Raw genomic sequence first — 24555 nt, forward strand, 5'->3', positions numbered from 1 at the left:
CTCTCGAGTCTTCTGGCTACACAGGACTAAAATATAACTGGTCCTTGCGAACACCCAGCTCTCGTGGCAATAGAAGTTTGGGGCCAAAATCGGGCAGGATTCAGACTTTGGAAGATTTTGCTGGCCCCAACTCTGCTGCCATCAGCCAGGGCTCACTACGCTCAGAAAGCGGCCGCTGTGCTAGTTATTGCAGGCGCAGTGGAAGGAGTGGGGCGCGGGCCCCCACGCAGGCAGGGCGAGAGGGGTCCGGCTCTGCCGGGGAGCAGCCAGGCGGGCGGGGCTCCTCTCTGTGCGTCTTCGCCAGCGCGTCCCGCCGGTGCTCTCTGCTGCTGCTGCTTACGGGGGGGAGGCTCCTGGCAGAGCCTCGCGTGCCACCTCCTGACGGTCCCGGGAAGGCGGCCGCAGCTGGAGGAGGCAGGCGCGCGGCGCGTTCATTAACCCTTGCGCGTCCCTCTCCCGGCTCTGCAGGTGTCGGTGCGCCCCGAGGAGCCCCGAAGGCCGCGCTGGGGAGCGGGGAACGGTCCCTGCGGAGCTCTCCCAGCCGGAGAGAGGCGGGCTCTGCCCTGGCCACGCAGAGGGCGGGGGTCCCGGCTGCTGCCCAAACGCGCATGACTCGGGGCCTCTGAACAGGAGCACGTTGGGGACCAGACAAGGCGGCACCCCGGAGCCTCCTCCTGCTCCCCGCCCTCTTCTCCGTCCAGGCGCGTCTCGCCTCCGGCCGGACCTGGCCGTGTCAGCAGCCGCCGGTGGAGGCGTGCGGGCCGGCCTCTCTTCCAGGGGGACGTGAAACGCCCGGAGCCCCAGGGCTTGCTCCGCGGGGCCCCCCGCTGCTTGGGCGGCAGGGGCCAGAGTGCGGGATTCCCCGGGAAAGTGCCCCGCCCTGCTGGAGCCCAACAGCGCCTTCTGCAACTCTCCGAAGTCTCCTGTCCGGGAGGAGAGGGCGCTTTGTGCTGCGGGCGAGCGCGCCAGAGGGGACCTTCCCAGCAACTTGCTCCGAAGATGAACCAGACAGCCGGAGTGTCCAACAGCGTCCGCTGCCCCAGCGGGAAGGGGCCAAAGGTAAGGGCAGCTCCGCGGCGCGCTCCGCGTTTGCAGGGGACAGGGCTTCGAAACAGCCCCTTGGAAAAGTTGTTGGTGCAAAGCAGCGGGAGAGGGGGGTGGTGACATCGGCTTGTGATTCAGTGCCCGGGGTGCACAGTTATTACAGCAACACTAGGACAGTGCGCCTGGCCGGGCTGGTGTTTGCAGCGCTGGCTGCTTTATCGCGGTGTTGTGTGTTCCCCCGAGGAGAAGATGTTTGGGGGAGAAGGGGTTTCAGCAGCGCCGCTAAGTCCTTGACTCAGCCCGTCCTCTGTGTTAAGAGATGCTCGAACTGCTCCCATCTGATCACTTCAGTGCAGTGTGTGTGTGTTGTTCTGCTGATAAATAGCAGCATCAGTGTTTCCATGCCGGAGAGCCTTGCTCGAGGGATGAAACTGTGATTTAGCGGCGGGAGGGGAGATGTGGGGAGTGGATGGGCAACATTGAAAACTCCTGGAAAACTGGAGTTTTGCCTTTCCCGTGTGCCCCTTGTGTGGGTAGCGAACGCTCTCGTCATTAGCGGGTGTGCGTTCCGCAACCCAGTGAGCCACCGACAGCGAAGGGAAACCTCCTCCGGCGAGGAGTTAGTGCGACCCAGGCAACGCGAGGGACAGCGAGGAGGAAACACACGAGCACACGGGGCTGTGATGTGTAGGAACGAGGGGAAGCCCCAGAGAAAGGATCCTGAGTTGACACACTGTGTGATCTACTTTGCTCCTAGATATTCACTGCACGGGCATGGAAACCAAACTCCTCTGTCTTTCATTTAGCCGTTTATGCGGGGAACTCCGGCATCTCTGTTTCTGGCGCATCCCTGGCCGTAGCAGCTACTCACTTCATGCAAAAAAGCGCCACCGGAAACTTTCCTAGAGAGACCTTGATAGTCCATGTGCTGTGCTTCGGGTTAGCTGCTTAACATATCTTAAAAGTTTCCTTAACAAAGACAAACACTGCTAACCACATGCTGTGCTATTTAACCAGGTACAGACACTTTGATTGCAGCATGCGCGGTCTGTTCAGGATAACCTTTCTGATGTTTCCAGGGCAAGTTTTCCGGTTTTGTAAAGAATTTCAAATACGTGTCTGTAGCTGGCGTTTTGCATTGGATGATCTGTGATAATGAAAGGGACGCATTTCAAAGAAACACGGAATCACAATTTTTTTCCAGAAACATTATACACAATTATTTTTCAACACTGAAATCGTTCTCTCTTCTGGGTTTTATTTCATGTAGTGTGGTTCGGTGCTGATTCTTGCATGTTCTGCAGTTTTGCTTTTTAACCACTGGAGTTCTGACCCGGCAAACACTTGTGCATGTTAATCTATCCTGTATCTTAGTTTCCCAGCTGTAAAATGGGGATAATTATACTGTCCCTCCTCACAGGAGTGTTGTGAGGCTAAACCCCATTAATGATCGAGTTCATGTGCGTATTCACATGATGAAAGACCTACAAGTAAGGCTATGATTTAGTCCATGGGTATCTTTAGTAAAAGTCTTGGACAAGTCACGGTCAATAAACAAAAATTCACAGCCTGTGACCTGTCCATGACATGTACTATAAATACCCCTGACTAAATCTTAGCTGGGGGTGGGGGGCAATGCTCTGGGGGGGCCGAGGGGCTGCTGCTGTCGGGGGCCAAACCCGGGGCTGCTTACCCGCTGCTGCTCTGGCCGCTCCTGGGACCAATGTCAGGGGCTGCGGCTGCTCCTCCTGCCCCCAGGCCCGCTGCTCGGGCGGTCCCTGGGGCCAGTCGCACGGGCTGCTCGGGCGGTCCCCGGGGACAGCTGCCCAAAGCCACCTGAGCAGCAGCCAATGCAGCTGGCCCCGGGGCCACTCCAGCAGCACCGGTGCAGCTGGCTGTGGGGCTGCCCGAGCGTCTGGCTGAGGAGTCGCTCGAGGATTGGCCGGTGTGGCATTCTGCAGAGCTGCTTTAGCAGCTGGCCCCAGAACCAGCCTCACTGGCCACTGCAGAAGTCACAGAGGTCATGGAAAGTCACGGAATCCATGACTTCCGCAACCTCCACAACAGACATGGAGCCTTACCTACACGTATCTAGAAAGATTAGATGAGCTCACTGAAATCAGTGGGCTTCTCTTCATGGCTAGTCAGTTAAGCAGATGCAAGACTGGTGCCTAAATCTGCAGAAATGAGTCTTGTAAATATTTTCAAGGCGAGGCCTCCTTTGACAACCCTGTTTTTATTCGGGTGAAGGTTATTATTTATTAATTTAATCATATCAAATGCTGCTCTATCATTTATTTAGTGGAAGGGGAAGAGAGGGAGTCCTATTTTGTGTTCTGCATTTATACAGTGCCTAGTACAGTGGAGTCCTGGTTCATGACAGGGGCTCCAAGGTGTGATAGTAATACTAATTAATAATACGACAGTGTGACCCGGTAGGTCAAACCCGAGTATACCTACCAGATAATTCATATAGTTTTAATTTAATTCAAAGACATCGGCAGCATATTTTCAAACATTGTAAGCTGTAGCCATTATTTCTTTTGGAAGTGTATTTCTTTTTCAAGACAGATGACTGATGATTTAAGCTTTTTAATTAAAACATACAAACTCTGTGCATGACTAATTCTGTTGCAAGGAAGCCTTCCAGAATTCAGACATAATATCACACAGGAAAGGGCTGAAACAAATAGCTATTTTGCCTCTTGTCTCTTTAAAATTAGTTAACTTGCCTGGGATGCTAGGTTTTGAAGAGCACAGAAGTTTTCAAGAAGTTTATTCCCGCCTCCCCCCCCCCCCCAAGATGTGTTGGCAGACAATGTCGATTCAGTGCCTTAAAAGAGCTGCGATTGCCAACTTGTTGGGGGCAAGGTCAGGCTGAGTCCTGGGGTAGATGTGTTTTGTTTTGTGTTTTCTCTCTCTCTGCAGAGTAAATCACTCAGCCAATAACTTCGTTTGCAAGATTTACAGCTTTGTATGGTTGCGATGATCAATGGAGCTAAAATTTTAAAGATGGGGATGCTATTAAATGAATGATACAAGTGAATAGATTGATTGTAGCAATATGTAAGCATCCACTAAAACCATTTGCATCTTATTGACAAAACCATTTGACTTCTTTAGCAGGCTTAATAAACATCTGACTCCATGTTACTCACAGTTACCACTGAAAGACTATAACTGGTTAGCACTGCTTTTGAGAAAATATTTTGTATACTCATAAAGGGCCTACTCTACTTGCTTTATACCATGTGAGTAACCCCATTGCCTTCACCGGGACAGCTGGTGTGAACAAGATGAGAAGAATTTTTCCACAATAATACTCATCTGGAAACGTCCTCTATTTAAGCTTCCTAAATTTGCAAACATTATGGGTATGGGGTCCACCTCTGTTTACAATGAAGTCATTGGGGAAAATCTCCTATTAATTTCAATGGAAGCAAGATTGGACCCAAGTTAGTAAAGTCTCTATTAAAGGAAGGATGGTCCAGTAGTTGGGGGTTTAGCTTAGGACTTGGGAGACCTGTATTCAATTCCCTGCCCTACCAAACTTTCTGTGTAACCTTGATCAAGGCATGTAGGCCTTGTGGGTATGTCTACACAGGGAAGGTCAGCCGTGGCAGTGAGTCTCAGAGCCCGGGTCAAGGGACTTGCGCTATGATGCTATAAATAACTGTGTAGACTTTGTGGCTTGGGCTCTCAAGTACACCTCCCTTCCTAAGTTTCAGAGCCTGAGCTGCAATGTTTGCACAGCTGTTTTTAGGGCCATAGTGCAAGCCTGAGACTGTCACTGCATGCTCGGAGACTCACGGCCACTTGCTGTGTAGCTGTCCCCTCTGTGCCTTAGTTCCCCATCTGTAAAATGGGATAATGTCCCTGCACTGCCTCACGGGCTGTTGTGAGGTTAAGTACAATACAGATTTAAGCACTCAGATACTGTGGTGATGGGAGGCATGTAAGCAGAGCTAAGCAGGAAATGGTTTTCTTATCCTGTGGATATTTTGTAGAATTTGACTCTTTTCCCATCTCAGAATAGGACAAAAAGTCAAAATACTGAAAATATGAATAAGCTGATAACTGAAATGTTTTTCATGTTGGCTCAATCAAATGTTTCATTTTGATTCAAAACTTTTTTGGGGGGGTCAGTATAAGTAGCTTAAAATGTGAAACAAAATAATTTGCAACCAGAAAGCTGGAATTTTTCATTTAGAAAATGTCTAAATGTTTTTTCATCAAAAATGCCAATTCACTGAAACCATGTATTGAAAATTTCTCACCAGCTCTACCTTAGCTATCTAGGAAATAGAAAGGGATTCTGGAAACTTCCAGATGGGAAAGCATTGTACCTGCCACAGATACAAGTAATACCTCCAGTCACTGTCACTGAAAGAAGCTGGGGGGAAAATATATCTTTGTCTTGTTTCCATCAGGGCCGGCTCCAGGCAGGGCCGGCTCCGGGGTTTTGGCCGTCCCAAGCAGCCAAACAAAACAAAACAAAACAAAAACACAGTGGGGGAGGAGAGAGAGAGAGCACCTTTCTAGAGCACTATACAACTTTTGCCCTCGCTGTCCTCCTCCCCCATTCGGACACTCTTGTCAGGGCCGGCTCCAGGCACCAGCTTACCAAGCAGGTGCTTGGGGCGGCCACTTCGGAGAGGGACGGCACGTCCAGCTGTTCGGCGGCAATTCGGTGGACAGTCCCTCACTCCTGCTCGGAGCGAAGGACCTCCCGCCGAATTGCCGCTGCAGATCGCGATTGCGGCTTTTTTTGTTTTGTTTGGCTGCTTGGGGTGGCCAAAACCCTGGAGCCGGTGTGGAGAGCTGTTTGCGTCATTACACCGGCCCTGGTTTCCATTGTGCCTTTGACAGGACCTTGTGCGTAGTCAGTTTCACTACTTTGCTGATGGTCAGTGTCACTTCCTGTCTCTTGCACTCATGTGATGATGACATTCTCTTGTGCTGCCTGGAGGGTTGCTCAGGTGCACTCTCTTCCACAGGTCTTTCAAGAGGGTGTTTGGGGTCAGGAGGTTGACTCCTTTTCCCATACTCCCTGCATGGAGCTGGGGTGGGGGAGGACTATGGGAGAACTTCCTCCTTCACTCTGTCCCCTGCATAGAGCTTGGGGGGGGGGGGGGGGAAGCAAGGGCAACCCAACCCGCCCGCCCCGCCCCCCCGGCGGGGGGGGGGGGGGGGGGGGGGGGGGGGGGCCAGGATCAGCTTAACTCCTTGTACCTGGACTCAGAGTTGGGGTGCAATGGAAGGCTAATGGGGAGCAGCTGGGGACAGGGTCATTCTTTCCCTGGCACTCCCCTGCAGATCCCAGAGAGAAGTTCAGAACTGGGAGTGGAGCTTACCTGAATGCAGCTGCTTAAAAGCCTGGTAGGCAGCAGGCATGGGCACAGATGTGGCGGTGGTGTGGAGAATGGGTATGAGGAGCAGAGCGCTGTTTGACTTGTTCTTCCAAACATCGTCAGGGAGATTGAAAAAAAGTGTGTGTGTGTGTGTGGAGAGAGAGGTAAATTTAGGACATATTGAGGATGTTCTCTCAGAAAATTCAATTTTTAAAGACATTAGTCCATTCAAAAAGCTCATCTCATCCCTTTAAGGGCCAGATCCTATGCCTTTTGAAGTCAATGGGACACTTTCCATTGTCTTCCCTGCACACTGGGTCAGATCTTATAAATTGCCAGAGTATAAATCAAAAGACTGAAAAGGTTTGAAATCACTCACAAATAGAGTAAGCATGAATGATGCATTTTGGTCAAATCTAATAATATTGCATTAAAGTTGAGCAAATGGGAACTCAGGTGATGGAAATAGTCACTAAATGCTGCTAATGGGACACTCTTTAGGCTATTGGGGAATCATTTACTAAGCATGAGCCATATCTTGGCATTAAAAATATAAGTAACAGGAAAAGTTGGTGCGTTAAAGAACTGGTTTTTTGCACAGCAGTCCAAATTATTGTAACCTGACCATTCCTTAGCAATAAAGAATGCCTGTAGATAACAATGAACGATTTATGCAGACTTTGTTTTGAGAAAAAAAACACTGTACTAATTAGCAATACCAGCCTCTAAAAAAGGGGCTGGGGAAAACAATTAAAGGGTTTTTAAATTGCTTGCTGCCCCTATATGAAGTCCTTGCTCCCTTAAGCTTAGGTTAAATAAGATGTTCAGGACTGAGTGTGCTGTTGGTAGCTACCCTACTACTGTGAAAAGAATAAATTTCATATATGAGAATGACAAGCTGCTAATTTGTATAGAGTGGAATCCACAAACATACTTGGGTGCCTAAACACCATATTTACACATCTGAGTCCTGGGTTTAGGCACCTAAGTCCCAGTTTTGGCTCCACTGTGATCCACAAAACTCTTATCAAACCCTGTGGACACCTAAGCTCACTCGCCACCTAAGTATACCTCTACCCCGCTATAACACAGCCCGATATAACACGAATTCGGATATAACGTGGTAAAGCAGCACTCAGAGGGGATGGGGCTGCGCGCTCCGGTGGATCAAAGCAAGTTCAATATAACGCGGTAAGATTTTTTTGGCTCCTGAGGACAGCGTTAGGTCGGGTTAGAGGTGTATTTTCAAGCTCTGGGCAGGCATACTGCTGCTCCCCTCCAGATATCTGTGCACCGATCTCCCACATAAGCCTCAGAGTGATTCAAGAACCAGAGGAAGATTGGTCATCACATACCACTTAGGCATTTGGCCACCTATCTCATAGGTGGCCTCTGAGCACATCTACCAAATTGGGTCCAGTTCAGAAATCCAGTGTGGGGTGCGGGGGAGACGCATGCTATCTTTTAACTTTTACCCCATTGGTTAGAGCACTTGCTTGGAATGTGGGACACCCAGGTTCAACTCCCTCCTCTATGGCAGAGGAGAGATGATTTGAACAGGGGGTCTCCCACCTTTCAGGAGGCTGCTCTAACCACTGAGCTATGGGGTATTTTGATGTCAGGCTGTCTTCATCTTTCCTGTTGAAGCTGTTCCACTGAGGCTAAATAATGAAAGAGTGATGGGAGCAGGGGGACTGGACCTGGGTGCCCTAACCACTGGACTACAGAGTTAGTGTATCTCTCTCCCTCCCACCCACCCTGACAACTGTTCCCCTGTGGATAAATACTTACTACATCTTTCTGTGCCTACATTAAGGTTTTGAAATATGTTAGCTGGGACATTTTAAATATATACCTCCTAGGCTAATCTAGCCAGTCCCTTAGTAATCACATTTCTGTCTGAACATTTTTACCTATTAATGCTGTATTACTGTAACACTCTGGGATTAGGGCCCCATTGTGCTTGATGCTGTACACACACATAAGAAACAGTCCCTGCCCTAAAGAGCTTACCATGTAAATAAGACAGTAAGTGGGAGAAATGAGAATTGTTATCCTTATTTTACAGACAAGTGAGCCGAGGTTCAGAGATTAAGTGACTTGCCCAGAGACAACAGGAGGTCTGTGACAGAACTAGGAACTGTTTGTTAAAAGTAACACCTAAGGCTACTATAATGACGCACTAGAAACATTTTTTTCGTATGTGTGTTTCATTTGATAGTATTTATGTAGAATCAATTTTACTCTTTCCTCTGTATTGTCAGTCAGTTTTCCCCCTTGTTTGTGTGGGTCTTTCACATGGCAACAGAGGAGAGAAAAACATGTCAAACATAGGAAAAAATATCCAGAAAACTTAAAAAAAAAAAAATTGACAGCAGGATTCTGGAGGGTCTAATCCTTGACACTACTTTTCTCTCTCTTTTTTTTTTTTTTTTTTTTTCAAATTGATGCTGTCTCTTTAATGAGTAAAATTAGTGGGAAATGTGTTTTGCAGCTGTTGATGTAAATTAAAAGAAGTTGCTTTTGTAAGCCTCTTAGCCAGACTTTAATTAATGCTACAGTGAGAATTCTAGTATTAATGACTCCTTGTGAGGTTCTTGGCCAGAGCTTCTGTCTCATTTTATTTCAGACTTCAGAGTTTCTGCCCTCTTCATATTGTTCCTTGTAAGTCTAATGTTTATTTTCAGTGAACTTCATATATGTTGCAGTGGGGACTCATTTGGGTCAGTTCTACTATCAGCCTTCCTCCAAACTCCCATTACCATTAATGGGAATTTTACATACAGAACAATGGCAGATTCAGCCCCATAAATTGCAAAGAAAGTCTTGAGTCATCCTTTTAGAAACAAAATTACCCCCAATATATTCTCTCTTCAAGAGAAGAAGGTGACACCATAACATTTATTGGCAACATAAATATCTGTTAGTCACTAAACAACTTTTGAAAGTTAATGCAATAGATGACCCATCAATTTGTCTTCCTTTATCAGTCTTTCCAGGTTTCGAACACTCCGGCAAGGGGAGGCAACATGATCGAGTGGATGCAGCACTGGACTGGGAATCATGGTTAGGCCACACTCCTCTCCTTGGCATTTCCTATTGGTTTGCTTAGGCAGCTCCCTGCTCAGTCTGCTGCAGGGGGGCTGGAACAATTTGTATAGTGGGCGTGCTGAGAGCCATTGTATCAAACTGTAAACCCTGTATATAATGGAAACCAATCCGGGGGTGCGGCAGCACCCCTAGTTCCAGCACCTATGGTCTACTGGATTTTGTGAATCCCATTTTTGGGCTCCCAACTCTCCCCATGCATTGTATAGGGAGACTGGGTACCTAATTTGCAGTTGTGAATTCCACCAGGTGGCAGGGTGTTTAGACACTGTGCACAGCAATGCTCGGTGTTGCAGCACCTCAAGGGGCTAGCTAGCACATTAAAAATTGCAGTGTAGGTGCAGTGGCACGAGCAGTAGGATGGGGTAGCCGCTCCCGGGAAGGATGGTATTTGGGCAGCGAACCTGTCCCATTGCCTGCGTCACTGCAGCTACACTGCTATTTTTAGTGCACTAGCGTGATAAAGCTAGCATGTGTATATGTACCTGAGCTGGGAATGATGCCTCCAGCTCGAGTGTTGACATACCCTAAGTCCCCTTTGTAACCCTAGCCCTATGTGTTTGTACAAGTCTAGCGCAGGGGTTGGCAATCTCTGGCACGCAGCTCACCAGGGTAAGCACCCTGGCGGGCCGGGCCAGTTTGTTTACCCCCCTGTCCGCAGGTTCGGCCGACCGCAGCTCCCACTGGCCGCAGTTCGACGCTCCAGGCCTATGGGGGCTGCGGGAAGCGGCGCGTCCGAGGGATGTGCTGGCCGCGGCTTCCTGCTGCCCCCATTGGCCTGGAGCAGCGAACCACGGCCAGTGGGAGCCGCGGTCGGCTGAACCTGTGGACGCGGGAGGTAAATAAACTGGCCCGGCCCGCCATGGTGCTTACCCTGGTGAGCTGCGTGCCAGAGTTTGCCAACCCCTGGTCTAGTGTAATAGGGCCCTGATCATATTTGGGGCATCAAGGCACTATAATACAAATAATAAGCTGATTGCTTAGTCCCCTCAACTCTGCCTGACATCAGTAGGAGCAGAGGGTGCTCATGACTGAGCCCTTTAAATCCTCCACCCCAAAGTAATCTTTCGGGAATACATTAGTGAGCCCATGTAACAATGAATAGGAAAGCAACTTAGAGTGAGTCTGTATTCAGCCTGATGCAGCGGTCCATGCACTGTGGGGCTTAGAGCTGGGGAGGGGTTGGAAGGGATGAGCAGAGTCTTTCCTTGAGTTTCTTTCCCAAACCGGTTTAGAACTTCCTGACTTGGTTTTTTTCCATCTGCACTTTTTTTTTTTTTTAATATTTTGCAGCATAAAGGGAGTGAGGCGCTCCTTGCCCCTGGCTTTTTCTCCCGCAGTGTGAGAGCTACCCAGAGCTTGGGCTGCTATTATCTCCAGGCTCTGCCAAGTGGGTTGTAATGGGGAGGGGGATGGTGCTCCCTGCAGCTCCAGGAGTTAATGTATTAGTTCCTGCTTCAAGCACACACCAGCTCTTGGGTTGGTGTATCACTGCACTGACCTCCAACACAAGGGGGTGAGAGAGCCCTCAGCGTATGTATCATTGAGGTTGTATGTCAGGTCAGCACTGGGAGGATTACAGTGCTATTCTGGTCTGTGGGTGCTGATCTCTGCTACTGTTTTTCATCACTAATGAGAGATAAACACATCATAAAATTTTATTGGGTGTTCATGCTAACAAAATTAGCTAACAGTTGGTGGTTTAAAAACTCCGGCAGAGCACCATCACTAGAATATGCAATGGCTTTTTAACTAGCGTACAGCAGAGAGATCTGCAAATGTCTGAGAACCTAATATGATTTAACAGCTTCATATTAATATATGTTAGTTAAAACAGGTGAATGGAAATTCATGAAAAATCTTACTACATATGCACAAATTAAGCGGCTTTCATCAGATTAAAAACTCCTTAAAGGAGCTCCGTCATTAAATAACTATGAGCTGTATTAAAGCAGTGATGTTAACTCGTAATATTGAGACTAGTGCACTCGAGGAAAAAATAAACTAGCCTACCAACTTCAGTACTCAAACACTTACTTCAAATAACGTGAAGAAGATTTATTTTAGCATTTAAATGATTTAATGTCCCCATAAACCAAAAATTATATGCTGTGAATATAGTATGGGTCATCCAGGGCCATTGCCATTGATTTCATTGGGAGTCAGACTGGTCCCCCAGGCTAGAGGGGTAGCGGGGGCGGGAAGGTGACTTCATTTCAGGCTTCTTGTTCACTGGAATCAGGTTGGGTCATTTTGATATCAATGTTGTTATATCAAGAGGGGAAAGATTTATTTATTGAAACTTCACCAATGCTGGGCCCTTTTATTCTCAGTGAATATGTGGTCTGGATAGAGTTTGATTTTAAATCTCTAAATTGTGAAGAGACTCTATAGTCCTTCATTCCCACCTTTAAAACAGCAGGTAAGGTTGACCCACCTGTGTGGAGTTTTTTCCTGTGGATAAGTAGTCTGAGTATTAGTTAGCTTTCACTGAGTAAGGTGCAGGTGGGTGTGTCTGTCTATGGGTCTGGGTACATGTACAGCTGTCATCTCAATAGTGTCAGAGAGGAAGGATGGCCTTGTGGCTAAGGCATTGGGCTGCGATGCAAGCGTTGGGTTGATTCCTGGTGTTAGGACAGTTAGACTTAGAGCAGTGGCTCTCAACCTTTCCAGACTACAGTACCCCTTTCAGGAGTTGGATTTGTCTTGCATACCCCAAGTTTCACCTCTCTTAGAAACTACTTGCTTAAAAAATCAGACATAAAAATACAAGAGTCACAGCACACTACTGAAAAATTGCTGACTTTCTCACTTTTACCATACAATTATAAACTAAATCAATTGGAATATACATATTGTGCTTACATTTGTGTATAATATATAGAGCAGTATAAACAAGTCATTGTATGAAATTTTAGTACTGACTTGTGCTTTTTATGTAGCCTGTTGTAAAGCAAGGCAAATATCTAGGTGAGTTGATGTACCCCCTAGAAGATCGCTGCATACCCCCAGGGGTACGCATACCCCTGGTTGAGAACCACTGACTTAGAGTCTAATCCTGCACCATTGAATCAGTGGAAGATTTGCCATCCAGGATTGGGGAGATTTGCCATTCTGGGATTGGGGCCATTATCATCCCTATTTTTATGATTGGGGAAATGAAGCACAGATAAAGTTTACTTTGTTTTCATTTTAAGTTATTAGGGGCAAGGACTGTCTCTTACAGTACCTAGCTCAATAGAGCCCTGATCCCAGGTGGTACTACTGTAATATAAAATAATATAAATCGGAGCACCTCACACACCTTAGTGTCATTAGTTAAGGGTACATAGTCTTTTTCCCAGGGGGGAAAAAAAACACCTAGAAGGGACAGAAATGCATAAAAATGTGCACAAAATATGCATAGGAAGTTTCCATGTGTCATGCCATCAGATATGCAGAAAGAAATAAGTTGTAGCAAATCAAAGGTATGTCCCTTGTGAAAACCCCAGAGAGCTGAAACCTGCAGATCACGGACTGGGGAAGATCTTAAGCACTGTGATCCTTCAGGTGTGCTTGCAAATTGAAAAGGAGGCAGGGGATCAATGTTTTTGAGCCCCTTACTGTGTGAGGTCAACAAACTCTCACATATTTGCAGATGGCCTTTCTGTGCTTGGCATTCCAGAGACATTGCTGAGAATAATTTACTGCTACCCAAGGCAGCAGTAACTTGCAATGTATTTTTTTTTTCTTTTAGTGAGTTGGACTGTGCTTGCAGGTTGCTAACTCCCGTACTTTGGCTTTACTCTGACTTCTCCCTAGACATCAGACATATCCTCATGTTTGCTAAGTTTTGGCCAGGTATCTTATTAAAGCAGGAACTCGCTCAATGTGGCATCATCCCACATCTGAGGTTTTAAGAATCTCATGAGCTTTTGGGATAGAGTATCTGCCCTGCTCATCTGAACCTATGGAAACATATGACTTTACACAAAAAACAGTATAATAAACATTTGATAACTGCTACTCCATTCTAATACTACAATTTGTATTGAACTAGCCCCTAGGAGCCCCAGTCATGGGCAAGGACCCCATTGTATGGCTCTACAAACAGAAGAAAAAGATGATCCCTGCCCCAAAGACCCTGGAGTCAAAGCTAGTTTTGATTTGTTTGCTGATTTGTTTTTTTATGTGCTTATACCTTAGTCACGTGAATTTAAGCAGCATCAGGATAAATACTACCAAACTGCATATGTATGCATAGAACTTCTGCTAAGACATTGGCACCTTTCATTCCCTCCCCTGGTGTTCATCACAGCTTCTTCCCTCTTCCTGCTCTACCTCTGTATTTTTCATGGGGGGGGGGAAGGGAATGGGATGCTGCATATGCTACTTCTAATCAAGTATTTTAAAAGTGAATTTAGCCTTTGTGAATATAGTGAAATTAGTTTTGCTTTGCCACAGAACAGGTATCCTTCCCCAGATGTCCTGGTGATACCCCTCAATCCTGACTAGGGGGGGTGCCTTTGGGGCCCCTCTAGAAGGTGTAGTTCAGTCTCCATTCCATTTTAGTCTGTGTGGCGTATACTGAGAGGGTTTTATTTGTTTAAGTGTGTGTGTCATTTGCTGCTCGCAAAAGGCCCTAGATTGATAGCCTCAGAGAGAGGAAAGTTCTTTCTCCCCCCCCCCCCCCCCCCCCCCCCCCACAGCCAGCAACAGTTATAGCTACTCCACGCTGCCCTGGCAATGCGTCTAACTCTTGACCTGGAAAGACCACTCACTAATAGATACCTGTCCACTAGGCACTGGATCAACACCATCAAATTTCTTCTTGCATAGGACACGGATAGGCCTCACAACTCCTGGTCACTCTTGACCTGGGCTCTTTAAGATGCCTTCAGTTGGGCATCCAGAAAAGCAAGGCACCTAAAATCACTAGTCACTCTGGAAAATGTTGGGCCTGTTCTAGCCAGTGATCTAGGTGAAAGACTCCATAGGCTGCCATTACTAGCTGCTTCAAAGACTGTATTTCTGACCATACTCTGCGTGGATTTTTTTCTGCAGATGAATGGAAGACTACAGTGCATTACTATGATTTTAATGCAATGAACTAAATGTTATGTGAGATCACCTTATTATGATAAAAATATCTTGTTTGAAATTACACCTTTGACACGAGGACTATAAGTAACCTTCAGTTATTAGCTTTCCTCAGCCAAGTATTTTTCATGTTGTGGTTTCAGTGTATCTTGCAGTAGATTGTTCCCTGAGAAATTTTGATTGCTGACTGACATTGACACACAAAGAGATTAAAGCGATTTCTCCTTTTTATGCAAGAGGATTTACGTGTCTAACTCCCATTAATGTTAATGGGAGCAACACACCTAAATCTGATGTTCACTGATAGGAGAGAATAGCTACTAAAGCTTTTTCAGAATATAAAGCATAATGTTTATTGAAGAACTGGTAATGAAAACTATGCTTCTTGGCACTTATACTTCAGTGACTGTACAAAAATGAGGCCTCCAGCCCTTTAAATTATAGTTTGCAGTGACATTACCACAAATCACGTAATTTGTTATTAAAATAGATGAGTGTAGCACTCATCTAGTCTAACTTTCCTGTAGTCATTTATTTGGATGGTCTCCATATCAGAATCCAAATCTGAGCACAAAAATCAATGTGTTAGCCATGGGCTGTCACTTGCAGGTTGTTAACTCATGTACTTTGACTTTTCTCTGACTTCTCCCTTGACATCATCATAGATACATCCCCATGTTTGCAGATTTGGGCAGGGTATCTTAATAAAGTAGGAACTCATTCAATATGGCATCGTACCAAATCTGAGATTTTAAGAATCACATGAACTTTTTTGACAGTGTTGTTTTAGGTCCTATCTCTAGCAAGGAACTTGGTGTATTTTTTTTGAGCTTGTAAACATTCACAACGCTTAATGTACGCAGCTGAGAAATATCGACTTCTTGCAAAAGCTAAACAGGCAGATGCACCCAGATACTGAGATAAAAAGAGAAGATGTAAGTTTAATCAAAGCAGAGTCCTATGTGCAAACCGGAATATATGAGCTCTAACCCTGTACCACTCCAGGTATAGGAAAGTCAATATGCATGTAATTTTCAATAATACAGTGCAGTTTAAGCGCCCATCCGTGCATGCCAAAAGGAACCATGATGCAACTGGGAAGAGGACTGGTGTATCTGTGGAATTAGCTGGTTGTGTGTGTGTGTGTGTGTGTGTGTGTGTGTGTGTGTGTAAAACGTGAGGGCAGTTGGTCATTAACCGGCTGTTTTAATATTTTAGACACACAACTGGAACAGGGTTTCCCAAAGTGTGATTTTCCCCAGAGGACGATGTGAGAAGGGGGAGACATTTAAAACAATAAGTAATAAGTTCTCCAGCTGGTATGGATGTAGAGAAAAAACATCAAACCATGAAGCAAGTGTAACCAATGCAGGGATGTCTGCCTGAGTGTTCAGAGAGACTTAAACAATCACTCCTTACGACGTGCCTAAAACATTTCAATTGGTGGTCTGATCTTTACATGGCAGCATTGTTAACTATTTCATTGCTTGTCAATGCTTGTAAGAAAGGAAAAGAAGGATCATATTATAAAGAACTTCTCCGGCATATCCCAAATTGTGGGGCATGCCCCCTAGGAGAGGCAGCACAAAGCACCTGTGGAGGCAGTGTGTCCTACTGGATAGAGCACTGGACTGGAATTCAGGGAACTTTGGTACTATTCCCAGTTCTGCCACTCACCTGCTGGGTTGTGACAAGCAGTGACGTGATTTTCCCAAGGTCCACCCAGCAGGCTGTCGTTAGAGTCAGGAATAGAACCCGGATCTCTTCAGTTCCAGTCCAGTGTGCTTGGCCACGGTGCCTTCCTATATGTAGCTTAAAATGTGACTCAGGACGTTCAGCAATTTTTATCTTAGAAATCTGTGACTTCTTTGTCTGTCCCCCTCCCCCGCACATGCTTTACCCTACCTTGCGTGTGAAGAGGGGCCCTAACTCACACAGGATTGGGCCTCTCTATGTATCTCTGTATTTGGCTACCTTTTGTTTTAAACTGATAGTGACTGCTACTGAGTGCTCTTCTAATGAAAAATGAATGTGCTAAAATTAATATACTGAGCACCGTGGCTTTTCATTTTTAAACTAGCATTATGGTTTAGCTTTTTTTTTTTGTTTGAGTTTTTGTTGTGATAAAGCCATAACTCGTCCCTCCTTTTTCCCCTCATGACAAATAACCAGCCTTGATCATAGCTGATCACAAAGCTGTCCTTTTTTTTGTCAGATACTCGACTTAAAGGCTTTAGTGTTCTTGCAGTTCTGTTTACTTGTGGTGTTATATTTAGCAACTAGGTTTTTTTGTTTGTTTGTTTTGTTTATTTCCAAGAAGAGGTTCTATATCGGGCTCATTTCTTTCCTCAGTTGTTTAACATATATCTTGCCATTTTCCGCCTAATTACAGTGAATGGCCGAGATTTTCAAAAGTGACTGGTTTTTGAGGTCTTTGGTGTTTTGGCTCCCCAACCTGAGGGGAGCCTGTATAGAGGAGACAAGGTGAGGTGAGATAATATCTTTTATTGGACCAACTTCTGTTGGTGGCAGGTTCAAGTATTTGAGTACACAGAGCTCATCTTCAGGTCTGAGGAAGGAAACCAGAGTGCAAAGAGGGTCTGATTTCCAGAAAGCGCTGAGCCTCCCACTTTCTGAAAATCAGGCCCTTTTAAATTAGTTAGGCAGCCAAAATGTGAGGAGTTAAGCACCTAACCACCTTTATCTCTCTTGAAAAATCTTGGCCAATGTGTGTGGATTGTCATTGACCATGTGGTTGGTTGATTTATTGCATTAAAAGAATTTGCAAAGTCTCATAAAAAGGAAAGTGTTGCGTCCATTTTAACAAAAAGCAAATGTTCATCCTTCGACATTTCCTCCTGAGGAAAGTTCAGTTTTTGAGTGTTTTGGGTATTGCTTACAAGTGCAATTTATCTGTCAAAGATGCTTTCATTATGCATTTCCCCCTGCCTGGCCAAAAAAAAAAAAAGTTTTAGATCTAGGCCGCTAACTAGTTTTGTAAAATGCATGCAGGAAAGCCAGAGAATTTGAATAGACTATTGCTCCTTAAAATGTGTTTGTTTTAACAGCACATGGCTTCCAAGAGAATATATACATTTTGGTTAGCTAGGTGCACAATTACCTGTTTCTGGACTATAAGCAGCTTTCTTATTACAAATTGAGATTAGGATTCCAGTTCCTTGAGGTCCAAATCTTTTTGCTCAGAGCAACACTGCCCAGGATATAACGGAAGTGGTGCGCTTCTGCTGTGTGGTGGGAGGAGGCAGGATGTGAGATGTTTACACTCAGGGATTTCATGGACTACCTTACTGCTGCACTCTGTCACAGACCTCTAACCAGGACCAGCTCTAGGCACCAGCAAACCAAGCACATGCTTGGCCGGCACAATTCCAGGGGCGGCACTCTGGGAGGGTGTTGAGGTTTTTTTTTTTTTTTTTTTTTTCCTTCAGGCAGTTGTGCTCTGAGGTGTGGTTTTTTGTTTGTTTGTTTTTGTTTTTGCTTGGAGCGGCAAAAAACCTAGAGCCGGCCCTGCCTCTAACCCCTAGTTGAAGAGCCTGGAAATGGGTCCTAGTCTGCCCCAGACCAGGAGGTCTTAGCCTTACACAGCAGCCTTTGTGTAGTCCTCTTCAAACACTGCATTTCTGGGGGATATTTTATGCATGCAAAATATTCCTTGAACCAGCTCCAATAAAAAATTCACATAAGCCTCCCCAGACACAGAGTCAATAGGGAAGTCTCAGCCTACATGTGATATATTTTTTTTTCAAACATCTTTTCACTAACTTGGAAGTCCAAATACAAAACCCAGAGCATGGAGATATCCTGTGGATTTGTGACACATTTTAGGGAACTGTCTAAGGTCTCTAAAACAATGAATGAATGAATGACTTCAATCAGTGCAGTTTTTTACTGTGGTATGTATAACATGTATTCTTTGTTTAATAATCTAAAATGATAGTTCAATACGTGACTGATATGTTAGGAATTAGAGCTGGGCTTGAGCTAAAAAGTTCAGCTCTGGGAGTCAGAGATGTTCAGGGCAGGGCTTGTGGTTTGGCCAGTGATAGTCATGAGGGCCCAACACATAATTCAGGTACCAGTTAGGAATCGTAGTGTTGAACTTGAGGTTTATGGTGCAGGTCCATCGCTTTTAGGATTGTATAAATGAGGAAAAGTGGTCAAGTCAAGTTTAAGATGGGGTTAGCTAGCTGCCTCTCCTGCTTGTGATGTTATATAAGACTGATATAAACTAAACTTCTTCCCCAGTGCAGACAAAGCCCGCAAAACAAGTGTCCTGCCTGCTCCTCTCTGACTCAGTTTAATGCTGCTTTATAGTGTTTTCTGAAGTGCCAAAGCAGGGAGGATTTGTGACACTTCGGGTTTCAACCCAGACAAGTAAGAGACTGTGTCACCCCCAGCTCTGCAGTTCTGGGTGCCTTACACACTGTGGTGCTGCGGCTCACAGACCTGACACTAACATCCAGTCTTACAAGCATGCAGGTTGCACCCTGTCTTCCACTGCCCAGTAACTTTTTGCAGAGTGACCCCAACACCCTCTCAGTCCTTTTCCCCCCCATAAAACTGTCTCCCTGCAGTGTCCTGCCCTCTCTCTGAATACTTACAGAAGTTAAGTTAGTTGCTCCTTTAAAGAGACAACACTCTGCAGCTCATTCATTTAACTGGGGGTTGACTAACACTTTTATTTCAATCACAGCACTGAATTGGTTTATTGTAAAAGTAAAACAAGTTTATTAAATAAAAAGTCCTAGGCTTAAGTATTAAGTATAAAGAGCAATGGCAGAAAGGGTTACAAACAAACAGTAAAAATACGGTTTTAAGACTAAAGTCTGCTTTAACGCATTAGTTTTTGAACAAAAAAATTGTTTCCCAATAAGTCTCTTTTCCAGCATGGCTGACCAGATCCTCTGGCCAGGACCCAACACACAGCGCTCAAAGTGCTGGGCTTCTTTGACTCCTCTGGTGAAGGATAACTTAGGGGTTCATTCCCCCTCTCTTTATAGTCCAGTAAATCTTTGAAATGAATTCTTCTGAAATGTATCCCGGGGATGCCTTGCTGTTTGGTATAGACTCCATGCTGTCTTCTCCCCCAGAGGTGATTTTTATAATGAAAATGTTCTTTTCCTGAAACCTCTGGTACAGATGAATAGCCCACTGAATTTGGCCACACCTGCTTTGAGTTGTTGCTCTCTTTCCTTTGTCTGGAGAAAACCTGTTTATCAGTTCCCCCTGATATGCCTTGTTTAAATACATTTTAGTCACACATTTCCACCATATTACGATGAAGTTCTTTTTGGGTTTACTGTACATACATCATGCAAGAATATTAATAATCAGTGAGGTTTTTAGTTTTCCAGTGATATCACATGCCACTGTTTGAGCATATATCATGACAACACTGTGTTAGGTGTAGTAAGTATATCAGGCCTGACCAGAATTGCTGACATAGACTATGAACTACCAACAGGCCTGTATGTGTCAGTGTTGTACCACGCTGTCTCCACATAGGAAAGTGTTACAGTCTGTCCCTTAGGCCATGCCCATTGTATGTTTTACCAAAGTCATTTCCTTTTACAATCATGGCCTCTGGGTAAACGAGTTCAGGCTCCTGATTCTTCTGTACCATTTTTACATTTTATCACCAGATAAATACTCCTCAATCCAAAGACCCTGTGCCCTTCTTTCTACAATAATTAATATATTTTTTGCAGGCTAGAGATATAATTGTCCAGACTAGAGCGGTCCACCTGGAGCCAGTTCTGTCTGACTTTAAAAAAAAAAAAAGCTGAGGTTAGATTTTTATTATAAATCCTTCTTAACTTTATTTCTACTCTGTATCAAATGTGTATTATTGACAGGCTAAAGTCTGTCATTTTCACGGTCCTACTACTAGTGTTAGCTAAGGCTACTCTCCTTTAGCTAATGGGATAGAGCTCTGTGGATTTGGAGCTAAACGACCAGGGTTCTAATCCCAGCTCTGGTGTGTGATTTATCTAGTAATGATGGCTGTTGTATATGTGATGCTCATCAGAGCTAACTTGGAAGAGGCAGACTTCAGCAGTTGCTGGAGCCTATTTTAACTTTAGAGTGTGATCGTCTATTAACATTTGGTGCAATGGTTCAGAGTAGCAGCCGTGTTAGTCTGTATCTGCAAAAAGAACAGGAGTACTTGTGGCACCTTAGAGACTAACAAATTTATTAGAGCATAAGCTTTCATGGACTACAGCCCACTTCTTCGGATGCATATAGAGTGGAATAAATATTGAGGAGATATATACGCGCACACACACACACACACACACACACAGAGAGCATGAACAGGTGGGAGTTGTCTTACCATCCTATTCATCCTCAATATTTATTCCAGTCTATATGTATCTGAAGAAGTGGGCTGTAGTCCACGAAAGCTTATGCTCTAATACATTTGTTAGTCTCTAAGGTGCCACAAGTACTCCTGTTCTATTTGGTGCAATGTTTCAGCTTGTCTCAGAGCGATAGCACATTCACCACTGTCTTGCTAAAAACTCCTGATCGTGGAGTTCTGTTGGACAACCCTGAAGTTTCTCTCCAGCATGTGCAGTTAGTTCATTCCTCCTTTAATTCAGCTGTGATGTTCCTAATACCACTCTAGACCCTCTCTTACTATTGCTCTTAACACAACAATATGGAAAGATGAAAATCTTGCCCTCTTCCATATAGACACTTACAAAGCCATGACAAATATTTGTTGTGTTGCCCTTATAATGCCCAGTCCAGCTGTCATAGAAGCAAATGGCCAAAGTCCAGTGATAGTAGGTTCAGGACCACCTATTCCAGTCATTCACTTTTTTCATGCTAGGGACAGAATCAAGACATAAACTACAAAAATCTTGTGAGTGTCTGGCTCCAAGCCTGGAACTTCTTGTGTGGAGGGGGGATTGCTGACACCACTCTGAGCTGGAAGTCAGTGGGACTCAGTGATGGCACAGAACTCTATCCATGGTTAAGAAACTGCAGAATTCGGGCCTTAGCATCTCTCCATCCATCCTAAATGTTGGTACTCAGTCTGAGCATTAACTGGGCACAAGCTTTATTTTACAAGAAAACAATTGCAGCATGCAGTACAGTCGTGCACACCTTTCTCGGGGGCAAAGGAAGCAGAATAACACAAAACTAGGTCCCATGAAAGAGAAATAAAATCTTTTATTGCCTATGGTGGAAAATTGTAGAAGTCTAATTAAAGAGATCTAGTCTGACCCTGGAAGCAAAGTCTTAAATTGTGCCACTGAATGCAGTCAGTAGATCCCAAGAAGCAATATTCATAAGGCAAATGTCTAACACCATTTAGACATTTTCTACACATTGTATTGTAGATAAGTCATCCCACTTAGTATATATCGTTATAATACAGATGCCACATAAAATCACAGAAATGTGACTTAGAATGAAGTATATGCATCTGCTAAGATCAGAGCTGAATTTGGCCCATTGATTCGACTCCAATTTTGCATTTGCTAATGTGAACAAAGCTTCTAACACAATTCATAATATGCAGTTAACAATACAGGGCCAGATTCACCCTGGGTTTTTGCCAGCTTCGACTGGAATAAACCCTAGCACAAGTCACCAGCAGTAGAAAGTCCACCAGTGGTAGGGGAGTGGCAGCCTCCTTTTTGCAGGTAAGAGGGGCTATAGGGGCAGTCATCCTTTTCGTGTCACGTCCCTGTGGTGGTGGCCTTGTCTTCACATAGGACTAAGTGATGGCATTTAGTTGCTGGCCTGAGGTAGGAGTGAGCCCCAGCAGGAGCTCCACAATAGCTTGCGTATCAGAGAGGGACAATTGGTCCCTGTGTGGCACAGTTTATGTGGTACCAACCAAGTTCATGGTGCAAGCTGGTGTAGAGATGGGCAGCTTCCCTGCTCACCCTCCTCACCTCCTGTGAGACACTGGCTCCTTTTGGGGATGCGTGGGGGAAAGAGCTACAACAGAGACCAGCGCCACTCATGCTCCCTATCTGTGAGCCTCTGTAAGTAATTAATGGCAAGAAAAGCACTGCCCAGAAAGTGGGAGGGGAAGGCACTGGCTGGGAAGAATGGGCTTGGCTGGGGAGTGCACTGATTCAGTGCCTTAACTCAGTGGCTTCTGTCGGTGGAGCTCCTATAGAGCCCCAGTTGTGGATTTAAAAAATACTCCCCTCTTGAGGGGGGGAAAAAGTGCTGTTCAGCCTGCCTGTCCCTTCCCAAATGAACACTCTGCAGGATGTAAGGGGGCTTGCTGGCTCAGGGAGTTATACAGTACGACCTCCCTGCACGAGCTATGGTGAATCCAGCCCATAATAGAATGCCCGGTGTGATCTGAATGCAAAGCCATTCCCTGGCACCCGTTTCCAACAGAAATTTAATTTCTCTTTGCTATTATTTTTTTCATTGGCCCACTTAAACCCATCTACATCTGCCTTAACCACAGGGGGCCAGCAGCCAGACGTTGGGAAATGTGCTAGCATAGTTAAAATGTACTCCTGCTGCAAAAGAACCTTTTTACATTTCTGACTGTTAATTATAAGCAACTACTTTGATAGCAGCGAAAATAAATTAACTGTTCTCTTACCTCTCAACACGTGGCATTGAACTTGTCATTGTATTAAGATATGCATTCATACACGGTTTGATCACAAACTGGAATAAATAGGCTAAGACTAGGCTGTTGTAAATGAGTCTATGAAAACCTGAAAACATTCTTTTACTATTTGGAACTCCGTTTCTGTTGGAGTTAATGAGCATGGTGCTATAAATATCTAATTCCCACGAATCTGAGAAATGAAATATGTGGGGGTGTCAGTATTCTGAGAGTGGCATATTTATTCATGCTGCTGTTGCTGCTGATTGCATAATATTAGCACCTAGAGGCCCCACCCAAGATCAAGGCCTCAATGTTTTGTAGGTGCTTTTTAAACACACAAGTCCCTGTTTTGAAGCGTATACGATCCAAATATCAAAGATAAAGGATGGAAAAGAGAGATATGAAGTGACTCGCCCAAGGTCCCACAGTAAGTCATTGGCAGAGCCAGGAAAAGGAACCCAACTCTCCTTCCCAGTCCAGTGCTCTAGCCATTAGACCATGCTGATTGCCTTCAATAACTACTGTGAAGCTTAGGACATTAGTACACAAACTCTTATTCTTTGACCATTTGTGCTCCATGGAGCTTTACTGGTAATCAAGGAGATCTGACAGGTCACATGTGCTGTCTCCTCCTTGCTTCCCAGTGCTTCTATAGGCATCAGTGCAGAGCCTAGAGATGACCTATAAATGTAGGTAGAAGCAAGGAGGAGAGGGCAGCTGGATGTGAATCTTCTCCCCCATTGCATTTCTGAATGCTTTATAGATTTGAAAAGGAAGCTATAGCTCTTCTCTGTAGGAATATTGGATTTGTCATTCTGGAACATCATTCTCATATTCATTATCCTTGCTTTGGCAGTGACCATTACCTGACACTCCAGAGGAAGGCAACATCTCCCATGTCATGTATTTGGCTAATAGTGCAGGGGGGAAACGAAGCCCTCTCTACTTTCTGCAGCAATGGGCAAACAACCAGATATGGAAGGCCTGTTTACAATGGCTTTGGCATGCATACCTACTTGTAGTAATAGAGCTAAATTACCCAGTGCCCACATGAACCCACCAGCAATATTAATGAGAATCTGATCCTGCGCGGAGGGGAGAATATACACCTCATACAGTCTGCTTGACAGCTTAAAATACATTTTGTTCTGAGCCTGTAGGATTGCTCGTACAAAGATAAACCACTGGCAAGGTGTGTTACAGGATCCCCTCTGTACCTGATCTGCAGAAGAGATGAATCTGGGCTTACTGTCCCAACCAGAAAGCATTGGCTCTTTAACACAAGATATAGCAGCTCATAGAATTCTAGACTTTAAGGCCAGAAGGGACCATTGTGATCATTTAGTCTGACCTCCT

The 24555-nt window shown here is 45.1% G+C and overlaps 1 protein-coding gene across 1 annotated transcript in view; it reads left to right on the forward strand.

Annotated features, from left to right (window-relative positions):
* Window positions 1–609: 609 nt before the first annotated feature.
* The window catches only part of DPP6 (dipeptidyl peptidase like 6), a 784761-nt gene continuing 760815 nt past the window's right edge, over window positions 610–24555 (forward strand). The window contains exon 1 of the mRNA XM_034759984.1: window positions 610–1059. Within this exon, the coding sequence (XP_034615875.1) occupies window positions 1000–1059 (60 nt within the window). The 5' untranslated portion in view covers window positions 610–999. The remainder of the gene's footprint in view (window positions 1060–24555) is intronic.

The sequence above is a fragment of the Trachemys scripta genome, chromosome 2 (genome assembly GCF_013100865.1).
Source record: "Trachemys scripta elegans isolate TJP31775 chromosome 2, CAS_Tse_1.0, whole genome shotgun sequence".
NCBI classification, from domain to species: Eukaryota; Metazoa; Chordata; order Testudines; family Emydidae; genus Trachemys; species Trachemys scripta.